General features: G+C 39.5%; 1 protein-coding gene across 5 annotated transcripts in view; it reads left to right on the plus strand.

Annotated features, from left to right (window-relative positions):
• Window positions 1-5203, plus strand: part of SLC2A9 (solute carrier family 2 member 9) — a 130595-nt gene extending 125392 nt beyond the window's left edge. For 4 of the 5 annotated variants that reach the window (XM_075752484.1, XM_075752483.1, XM_075752487.1 and 1 more), the window contains one exon: window positions 3119-5203. In XM_075752484.1, the coding sequence (XP_075608599.1) occupies window positions 3119-3376 (258 nt within the window). In that variant the 3' untranslated portion in view covers window positions 3377-5203. The remainder of the gene's footprint in view (window positions 1-3118) is intronic. The other variant, XM_075752485.1, reaches the window with a different exon arrangement.
• Window positions 5204-11727: the final 6524 nt, after the last annotated feature.

Consider the following 11727-nt stretch of genomic DNA (forward strand, 5'->3'; position numbering starts at 1 on the left):
TAATATAAATAAGAGAAAGTATAGTCATTTCATGGAACAAAGATACAGATCCATTTTCCAGTCAGATCTCTCAGTACCTTTTCTGTAGTAGCGATCATTCAGTAAGTCAGCACTCACTCTTTTCCGTGCACATTATCCTACCTTCAGGATGCCTTGAGAGGCACGTCAGATATGCTGTGGCCAGTCTATTAATTGTTCCAGCCCTCAGATCTTTCCTCCAATACCAGACGAGTCAGAATACATCAGAAACTGATAGAAATGAATGAAACATCTAGGCTGAGCTGCATCCCACCCATGTCCCACTAAGGATTTCTCTTGAGTTAGGATTTGGGATTTAACATTTTCCTTCCACTTTATCCTGTACTTCTGTCCTACATCCTTTATCACTGTGGTATGTAGGTAGAAGGTTTCATGCTTATAACAAGTAATTTAATTCCCACGTGACGTTCTTCTGTGCCAAATGCAAGTTTGGGTGATATGAGTTGAACTCTGAATGAGTTACAAAAGGCATATGATTATGAGTGTTTGTCTTACCTGTGTGTGTAAAATAGTAACCAACTCTGAGGAAATATTATGACTGAAGACTAGCTGGTGAGAAAAGGGCATTTTGTGTTCACCCTGCAGTGTTCCTGTCCGGGCATTAGGGCTCCATTGTGCTAATCCTGCTGAACACAAGGAGTGCAAAGTCTTGGTCTCTTCCCACAATCCCATTTGTTGGATTTATAACAAAATTTAATTTTTAGCGTGTTGTCCGTGAAACTTCAGTTGGAGGTCCTTTGGGGGCTGCTTCTAAAGAGATCCGCAGTAATTAAGGAGACCAAGCTTACTACCAATAAATGTAAATACATTATGTAATATAATTGCAAATAAAAGCACTCATGAGAGTGTTCAGTTCAATTAGAAAATCTTTAAGGAGACATGAATCAAAGAAGATAATAAACGCTAATTTAGATCATGGACAGCAAAGAAATAAACAGGAATTAGAAAGATGGGACAAAGGTGTGGCTGCACCACCAAGAGATGCAGATAACTTGTGGCATGTGATTGCCAGGCTTATTCATACTAGGCATTAACGGTTTGTTTTCATCACAGGGAAGATTTAGTTCAATGAAGATTTTAAAAAAGGGAAAAACATGATTCCAGATTGGAGCTCTGCCATTCAGCTGAACAACAATTTCAAATGCAAAAGATCCAGATGCAAAATTTGAATTCTTAACATGACAGGATGATTTATGAGGCACTGTGAAGTTATTTTTTCCTGTCTACTAAATCCATTTGCTTCTGCCTCTGTTTAAGCTTGAAAGTCGTATGTGTTCCCATGCTGGAATATTCCCCCTGCCCCCCATCACCTGTGCTCTTTGGCTTGTGATTGTCAGGTTGCTCGGGAGTTCATGGTTCTAGGATTTAAAAAAAAAAAACAAGCACTGATGATCTCAAGAGTCCATAGTCAGTGTTTCAGAGGATGCACTTCCCAGCTTTTCCTGTTACACACAGGAGTTGAACGGCTGAACTAGGTAATGCATTATCCATGGAAAACATTGTGACTAGGCAGGCTGGCAGTCGGCCATAGAATTGAAAAGCAGCTGCAGAAAAGGGTTTTTTTTTCTTTTTTTCTTTCTTGTTCCACACACAAATTCATGTTCTTCTTCCACACCAGATATGATGTATATTGAGCAAGCGAAACATAAAAATAGTCCTAGGGATTGTATAGACCTTGAACCCCAAAGCAGGGAGCTTAACCAGCCCGCAGTGCAGGATGGGTGTGTTAGAAAAATGTGGAGTCAGGGTTACATCATTGTCTAGCACTGTCTTAATTGTTTCAGATAAATACATTTAATGGCAATTGTAAATATGTTTATATAGGAAGCCAGGTCTGCTTCCTCCTTCCTGAGTGATTTTCCCTGGTGTAACCTCTGCCTTGCAACACGTGGGGTGATGTGCGAGGGGTCGGCTCTCCTCGCGTTCACTGCTCACGACCTCACGCAAGGCACCACGGAAAGGTCACCTTATTTTTGGAACTGGAGATACCACTTTTGGTGTAACTTAGCTTCATAAAGTCAAAAGTGTGTGTTCATTGGACATTTGTTTTAGGGACACAGAGTGTGGTAAATCAATAGAGGAGGAAGGGGAGTTTCCTCAAAGGTTTCACTGGATCCATGATACCAAATCTCTTCCTAGTTCCACAAAGCCCAGCTGGCAATATTGGAATTATCAAATGTTTTTCAAAACTGTACTATTGAAATCTAACTGAAAGCTACTAAATGATCTAATAATCACCAGGTGAGAAATACTTATGTTTCAGTCAAGTGCAACTCCTGCTAGTTGGTTCAAGCCTTTATAATGTTTATAAATTAACTTCTTTGTGTCTATACTCTTTTTTTTTTGCAGTGAAGTAAATCCAAAACATTCAAACATGGCCTGATTTTCAGTTAATTCTTACACTAGTCTCTAGCATGAAAGTAGTGCATATTTTAGGGATTTTTTTTTCCCCTGCTGTAAGCTCCTATAACCTTAGAAATGATACAAATGTCTCTCATTTTGGCTTTTTTCCTTGTTTATTTTGCAAACTTCGAAGCTTGTAACTACTGCGATGCAGACGCCCCTGGCTATGGCAGGTTGCGTGCGTGTTGTGTACAGGTGCACAGCATTGCAAAAGCATACCTCATTTTTTTTTTTGTACCTAGCAATTGCGAGGCAGTACGCGGAACAAGCCGGAGAAACGTCTGCCCCGTTTCCAGCAATACGGCGGCAGCGCGAGGCTCGGTTGAGGTGCGCTCGTAGCAGGAGCCCTGCTGCCACCTGCTCTCCTCGCACCCGCCGTGCCTGAGCTCACTCTGGTGTCTCCCAGCGTCGCCCAGATTGCAGATCTGCACGCCTCTGCCAGGAACCTGCTTTTCTATCCAAGGGCCACAGGCAGCGTTAGAAAAACTAACGATTCATGCATCTTTATGAACTTGTAAGCACTCTGACTTGCAATGAATGCCAGCACTTACTGAACTTGGTTAAAAATTGCTCCATACCACCCATTATTTTTTCTTTCAAACCATTCCTGATGTTGCTTTTCTTATGACTTTTGTCCCTTTTGTAATGACCTGTCTCCTTTGTTTTCTATTTGCAGGGTGGTTTACAGACCTACTGCTTCCTAGTGTTCGCTGCCATCTGCTTTGCGGGAGCTACCTACCTGTTTTTTGTCCTGCCTGAAACAAAAAATAAGACATTGAAAGAGATCAGCGAGGCATTTGCCAAAAGGAATAAAGTATCTTTAGAAATGCAAGACATGAACCACTACCCGGGGGAGAGGAAATCGAGTGCAGAACAAGAATCAAACTTCACGTCAGCGGTGGACAACGGCGAAACCAAAAAAGGGATTGTGTAAACCCAGACCGCTCTTTCGTGGGACGGGGAAAAACATGCTCTTTTCATTCAGTATGTTTATAGCAATGCACAACTTGTATTTTGTTTTTATGTGACAGCATGAACTGCTTCCCCCTTGAATATGTTTTAAGTGAGTACGGGTGAATTCGTTAGCAGCCAGGGAGATGGCTGAGGAAATGAGAGGCGGGAGTAGCGGCAGCTGATTAAATAAATAAGAGCCGGAGTTTTCTCAGGCACCTATGAAATAGGTGCTGGGGTGAGGTGCGGAATGTAGACTGGGAGAAGCAAAGTGGTGGTGGGGAGCGGGGCTTGTGAGCAGCGGCTGGCTGAGCACCCCCACGTGCTCACGGGGAGGGGTGCGTGCAGTCGCCGGGGAGGAGGAGGCAGGGACAAGGGAAGAGATCTCAGCAGGGATCTGCTAAGAATCGATGCAAGCGACCCTGAGAAGGTACCGGCTTGCATTTCTCCATGTTTCCCAATACGTCATTAAAGTTGCAGGTGAGAATTGAAGACTTGAAAGAAGACTCGTGACACTCCCCCGATCTCCCATTCCTTTTCCAGCTATTTGGCTTTCAGTTGCTTCGTCTCAACATCTCCCAGCTTCTCATAAAATGCGGAGCTCCAGGTCCTGATGAGTTTCCTTGTCTCTCTTGCAAATCCTGATCGACTAGTACCAGAGTTGCCTGTAGTTTTTGGGTTTGCTGGCACTGCATTTCTGTGGAGATATATGTATATTTAAATTTATTTTTTAAGAATAGCTATCCAAGCTTTAATATGAAAACTAAACCTCATGGTGAAGTGAGAACTCTGATGGTACTTGTAGGGTGTAGCATTTTAAAAAAATCGAACATCAAGTTTTCCAAGGGTTGGGTTTTTTGGTTGTTTGCTTTGCTTTTCTTTCAAGTTCCGTTTAAAGTCTTAGGAGCCAAAATTTCTCTGAGACCCAATAAATGTCATTTCTTAACACTCAAATCTCCAAAGGAATTTGGGTCCCTATTTCTTATTTAAACACTAAGTTGCATTTGGGCATTAGGTTCTGAAGCTCCAGACCTAGTTCACATTAATAAGTTTCTAAGCTATTTAATGCTTCATAGGACTGTCCTCAGAGTCTGCTTAATTTTGTAATAGACTCAGCAGGCTGTTGGGGGTTAGGTGGTCCACTCCCTTCCACATGGGATTTTTTTTTATAAACATCATCTTTCCAGTCTGTAATTTTAATAATAGTTTTTCTTGATCCTTCTAGGTACCTGGATGCTGAGGGGGTAATAAGCACTTTTAAATTAAATAAGTGGTTTATATGAAAAGTCAGTAAGTCTTAGAGCTGCTCTCAGGAGTAAAGCACAAGAAGCAAGTGAAGCATTTAGGTAGAGCCAGCTGCTTCCACAAGTTGTATTTATTAATCCAGAAGTTCATAAATTTGGAGGTATTTTGAAAAAAAAATCATGTATATAGATATGAATATATTCCAAATATAGAAATATATGAATATATATATTCTTATATATGTACACAGAATGGAGAATTGCTTTCCAATACCTTTTTTTTTTTCAAATTTCCCCAAGTGATAAGCTGTTTATTGTTTTGTTTTACACTGTTAATTATACTGTAAATCAAAGTCAGAGATCCTAATGTTCAGCTATTACTACTAAATTATGTATATGGTTTTATACTGTGATTTATTTATGTGTGGCATATTTACTGCACACATTGTAAGCTGAACTAATAGGGCAATTTCACTACTGGGCAATGGAAGAAAAATTGATCTGAGCCTTTATGCCAGGATTTATGCTATTTTACTGGGACAGAGGTACAACAACAAGTAAGAAAATGGAAAATATATATAAGAGAATGAAGAATGAAAAATCAGATTTATGATATTGGTGCTACTGTTAAGAAACAGAGTGAATCAGGATTGTACCAACTGATAACCATACACAGAAGCTAATCAAATACTATAGAGAAAACTGAAGAAAGATGTCTTCTAATAACCACTTGCAAAATGATATATATAGCAAATGAACGTGTCATCTTTCAGTGGCTTTAGTTGCCTATTCCATGTGTTACATGAGGCTTGCTAAGTGAACGGCTGTGTAAAAAAAATTAGCTTGAATGCCACCCCTCCGGACAATTTAAGGAGGAAATTCTTCCTCTTCTGCCTACAGGGCAAGACCAGCAAGTTCAGATCCTGTCATTCAGACTGAGAATTACCTTGCATTGCAGTTAGGGCTACTTACAGGGCATGATGTGATCTGAGTCAAGGTGGCAGGATTGGAAAGTATTATTATTAGAATTAGGAGAATTTAGCACTTAGTGCTTTTCATTAATGTCCATTACAGGCATTACATGTTGATAATGTTGCCATTGGATATCCTCCATAAAATATCCTGTTGGCCTGATACAGCGGTTGTATTGGACTTCTGCAACAAGATAGAATCATCTTACAGTTGCATTTGGAGCCCAGCTCCGAATGTGTTGTTAAAGAGATGGTTCGATAGAATTTCCTGTCGCAGCTCAGGGGCTTGTAGAGGTTTAACAACAGGGGGTTGTGTTTTCCTCTTCTGCAACCCCATTTGCCCATCTCTTGCCCTACCCGAGATCGGCACACTCCAGATACACACTTTCTGTGCAGCTGCAAAGGGAGCTGCTACACTCTGAGTGCACCATGGGGCAGCGGTTGCGTGTCAGGGCAGTAGTTTGCTCCAGCCCATGGTACGGGTTAAAAGCAGTTCTAGTCTCCAGACATGCACGTGTGCAGGTGCGTTTCTCACTGGCCAGGGAAGGTGGTGGCAATCTCTTCTGCCTTGGATTGTGGAAGTGTCTGAGGAAACTCAGATCTGCCGGTACTGCATTAACTTTCTCATCTCTGACCCTTACGAGAGTTTTGTGGTGTTCTTCAAGTTGTTCCATAATGGTTTTTTCTGCTATAATGCTGCTATAGCTTCTCCAGCAATGAGAGGACAAAGTGGAAAATATCAGCAATTTGTCATTTGGTTTTCTTGTTGAATGTATCGAATTGTCTACAGCTCATGTGTTTGTCAGTGCGTGTTGTGTGGTGCCATGTTCACTTTTCGTGTCTGTGGCGTTGGGATGAGGTACTGTGAGATGGTGTTTGTACAAGTACCACAAGTGGGTTATGTGTGTGTGGTCAACTATGTCTGTGCACAATGATTGCAAAATAAAACTTTGGAATTAAACTAAAGTGATGTAGGTTTTGTTCTGGGTAGATCTGAGTATACAGCTGTACAAGTTTCATTGCACGATTCCTGGGGTTTTGTATGTCCCGGAACAAGACTGTGCAGTCCCACGTCTGGGTGACCCGAGTCATTTTGGACTCTACACTTGGGTGGTTGAGAGTTATGGGGAAGAAAATAATCTCTGAAACTGTATATTTTTTTGAGCATTATTTACACTTCACTTCTCAAATCAGATTCCACATTTCATTCTTTCATATGTTTATACTGGGCTTTAGAAATAAAAATACAGACATTAGTGGGAGGTAAATGATTAAAACTGGCTAGTAGTAGTAATAACTGTGTGTAAGAATTGTTGAGTCTGGTGAGGCTTTTTTGCAGAAACTCATCATTTGCAATGGATGACTTTGAGTTGCTAAAACTACTTTCTGATGAGAAATTCAGTCAAATGACTATTTCTGCAACACAGATATGCAAAACCCGAGATCTGAAATATGTATAAAAAATTGAATTTCATACTTCAGGTTCTGAAGCCAATTTTCACTCCACAAGGAACTGCTTTCTAGTGGGAGAAGATGTGAGTAGTTCAGCCATATGGGACAATTTTCATCTTCAAAGTAAAATGAAAAAAAGAAACACCAAAACCAACTCTTTGAAATTTGCTTTCTTCCCTTTGACTATTTTTATGTGCTTCTTCATACAGAAGTTAACATAAAACTATTAGAGCTCCCATCACCTCACACAGCAGGAAAAACAAATCTGAGTAAAGCATTCTTAGGAGATGCCTGCAGTTTTTTTTCTTTCAGCCTGACTCCAGAGTATAAAGTTCAGATACAATCTAAAAACCTGAACTGTATAGAAACAAACTATGAAGCCTTTTAACCCTGGTTAAAAAATCAGGGTTGGATCCGTACTTGATTCTCTCTGCAAGTGATATTATTTGGGAATGACCCCTGTGAAAAAGTGAAGTTCATGGCAAAAGCTTGGTGCTTGGACTCCTAATCAGGTTATCACAGCTCAATAAGCAATCATGCATAACCTGGGTCACTACAACCCTCTTCCTTGCAAACTAAGCTGCATCAACCTCGCTTTTGCTGTGACTTAAGAGAAATGCAGGCAGTGGACGGTCAAGCTCCTTCTTGAGATGTTTCTGCTAAGGCTGTGCTCCAGTCAAATTCGTTTAAACCTCAGATTTTGATTTTTAAAAAGCATAGCAGAAAAGCTTTCAGGAGACTTTATCCAGTGATTAATGGTGTCAACAGAAGTCTCCTCCAGTGTCTTCAACCATACAAATGTACCCACGGTATACATAAAGAAGTTCTAAGCTTAGGAAACCCTGCCCACTTTTATCTTCTTTGGATAGTAAACCGATGGCTTGCTTTCTCAGTCTGGGAAAAAAATATAATTATTCAGATGCTGCAAAAGCACTCATCTGATGCTTTTCTTCTGAGTTTGGGGGCGGGGAGTTGGTTGGTGGTTTGTTGGGGTTTTTTATTTAAGTGGAAGCACCAGTAGTATGGGCCATACGCCAAAGAAGAGTACCAAGCATGAGACTGCTGGAGTTGCTGGTTGTCTTGATATAATTCCCAAAAGGTAAAAAGCAAAATACAACTTCTGTCAGACCCCTGAAACAATACATTAAGAGCATGATCTTGTAAGGGTGGGAAATAATCTGTCTGCTGCTATGAAAGCCACCACCAAGAGACACTGATTTTTGTTTCATTTTCTCCTTTCTCTCAGTTAAAAAAAATCAGTCAAGCTAAATGCAATGCTCACCTCTTTACATTTGTTCCACCTTTTGTTTCTGACTTGTTCCACCCAATTATATAAATATTTTTACAGTTCAGATTTGAAAATAGGAAAGCAATAGTTACTTAGGAAAAGCAAACATGCCAAAGATTATGAAAATGATAAATAGAATTTTCTTTAGAGGCTGACATTTTCAAAGATGAGTTCAAGAGTTAATCACTTAAATCCAAATTTCATATGGTTTCATCCTTTTGAATTACACTCTACAGATTTTATATATATATATAAAAATAGACTTTTATATTGTCCCATGGAAAAAGTTCAGCTGCTTTAATTCTCATACATAAAAGAAACTGGGCCATTTGGATATTATGTCAAGTTGTGAACTAGACTCTGATGATGCTCAGATGCTTGCATTAACAAATTTAGCTAAAGTTTGCATGATCTTAGGTTTGGAAAAGCTGTCTAGCAAGGCTGTCTCCTTTTCACCAGCCTTAAATTTTTCTTTTTGCACTTTTCTAAACTGCTAGGTGGAGACCACTATGCTAATATATATGTATATAAAATTTGATTAAATTTTTATATATATAAAATTTATATTTATGTGTGTATTATATGAAAATATATAACATTATATATAGATAGTATTATATAATTTACTTTCTTCAAAGGAAAAATAATTTAGTTTTTCTAAACTCTATGGAAATATGTTTTGTTAAGGAAATAAGCGAGATAAATAGCTAATATAAGAAATTATATATTGCTTTAACACAACACTGCAATAACCCAAGTTTAGACAATTTATATTCTATCACTGACTGGCTGAAGCCTTATCCTCCTAATCGATACACTCGCTGAGCTGTGATAGACTGATCATCTGCATAACTAATAGTCAACAAGAGCTTTTCATGTGCTTGTTGCACAGCACAGGAATCACCTTGACGCAAAGCTGGGGGAAATCCCTCTCAGGATAGCTCCAGTTCTGGACATTGATGCTAAAATAATTGCCAACATATAGTAAGAGAACCAATTTCCTTTTTTCAAATAGGCTTCAATATTTATGAATAGAAAAGTTATGCTGAATGGTAACTTTGGGGTTTTCTTTTGAGGCATCAAAGGGAAACTTTAAAACCCTTTTCATCCACCTAGAGGACATAGTTGTATTGAAGTCCCTCAAGAAGCAGGATGTATTAGATCCAGGCTGGACTAGGCCAAATATACTCTTCCAGTATCTAGTGAAACTCAGATGCATTTTGTACATTGGAAGCTCTCACCCTTTTGGTAGAGAGGCCTCATTGGCACCCCTCCCTTCCTTTCCCTCCTCCATCCCCACCTTCCCCGCCACAGGCTGTGCTTTGCCTCTCGTGCCGGCACGCGCCAGGATGAGGTGCGCCAGCATGCCATTAGAAACGACATTTTCATCAACTCAGAAGTGAAAGAGTATTAAGATGCAGAAAGGGGGGGGTCAGGTCTCTGCGGGATGAAGGATGACACCGTGCAACCTGTGGCCCTGCTGCAGACAGGTTTATGGCTTCATAAACATTTTTTATAGACTTTAGATAGGGCATGAACGCTGCAACCACAAGGAAGGTGGAAGACACTCGGAGTTTGTGGCTGAGCATCTGCCAACAGATGAAATCCATGTCTAAGAAATCATTCAAGTGGCTTAGACATTGTTCATTTAATTGCTATAAAACATGTGGGAAGGCATCTCAGGTATCACTCTGAGCTAACGGTGAAAGCGCTGCTCACTTTGCAACAGTAATCAAAGAAAAAAAAAAAGCCAACAAAGGGTCAAAGGGATAGCAAAGAACACCGCAAGAAAAATGAAATATTACAAGTCTGGTCCCTCTCTCTTAAAAGGGGCATAAGAGGAGGCAGGTGATAATAATTTGAAGTTTTCTAATGGAAAATGAGAGTTTAAAAAGTTAAGAAAAATGGCTGAGGAAAACAGGATGCAAGACAGATGGGTGGCTTGTTTTTATAGTACATGACTCAGGACTTATTCAGTGAGCAATTAAAAATAAATTTAAAACTAATAGAAAAAATTTAAAATGCTTAACTAAAGCTGTAGAATTCATTGGCACAAATTAGAATTAATGAATGTTTATAGGATCAGCTATTTAAATTTACAATATCATTCAAACTTAAATTAGGCAAGAGAAATAAAAAAAGGAAAAGCTACAGCTAATAGGAGATAAGAAATTTCTCTGAGGAGCTGAGTAGCCGAGTAGCCTGTAAGTGGCCATTAGATCATTCTTTCACCTTCTTTTGAGATGTATGGATAATTTATGGAGACAAGACAGCTGTCCGTGGATCATTGCTCAGACACGTTGTCATAATTTTTACAGGTTGCAATGAGCACTGTGAGCTGTCCCAGAATACAATAGAAGTTGGGAAATCCCACCATTGCCCAATCAATAAATAAATCAGACTCTAAGTCTCACAATTGTTTCCAAAAAAAAACCCCAACCCTAAATTTTCTCCATACAAGGGAGCTTTTCAGATGAAAATTGGAACATTATGCCAAGCGATAATCATTGGGAAATTGTATGCTGAGCTTTCTTTGCTCTTTTAAGAGCTTTGCTACATTTTATTAACTCCATTTTGCAAAGCTGTTACACAGTACAAGTTTCAGTCTCTTCTGATTGCTCACAGCCTTGGTTAATAAGCATTAGAAACGAATGTTAGTAAGACAGGAAAAAATGGTAACAGTTCAGCAATAGTAGGAGGAGAATCAGCATGTCTGGCAAGCTTGTGTATTTTCTATGAACTAGGACAGCTGGCTTTGATTATTTAAAATTTAAAAAGCCTAATAAGTAGGGGGTTTTCGATATTCTCAAACTATATTGCTAAACGGGGTCAGTCTTGTGGTCCAAACTAACGGGTTGAAGAAATGGAGTCCAAATGCAGTGGGTGCTGTTGGCACGCAGGATGTAGGTGGTGCTGAAGAGATGATCACTCTGGAATGCAAAATCGCTCACAGCTATAAGGCTTTTTCTTTTTTTTTTTTTTTTTTTAAATTTAGAAGTGACAGAAAATTGTAACACATCATACATGCTTTCACTGTCATTAAGCTACTCAAGATTACTTCAAAAATATGACTTTGAAGGCAAAGACGTTTCAAATGAAGGATGTTGACAATACTTCTGTGCACTCTGTTAGATCATGGGCACCTATTTGATGGCCACTTTTGATTAATTCTACCATGAACAGTTCCACCAGAACAACAGTAGAAACATCTTTCTGGCCCCACATGGTAATGTCTTTTAGGTTGCTCCTACTTCATGATCAAAACAAAAATGACAAAATATCCAAGTATAAAACTGATACAGCTCTGGAGTTCCAGGCCATAGTTCCTGGAGAGGTTTTACCATTAAATAGTGTAGATGGGATCTGAAGTAGGTAACAG

The sequence above is a fragment of the Balearica regulorum genome, chromosome 4 (assembly GCF_011004875.1).
Source record: "Balearica regulorum gibbericeps isolate bBalReg1 chromosome 4, bBalReg1.pri, whole genome shotgun sequence".
Taxonomy (NCBI): domain Eukaryota; kingdom Metazoa; phylum Chordata; class Aves; order Gruiformes; family Gruidae; genus Balearica; species Balearica regulorum.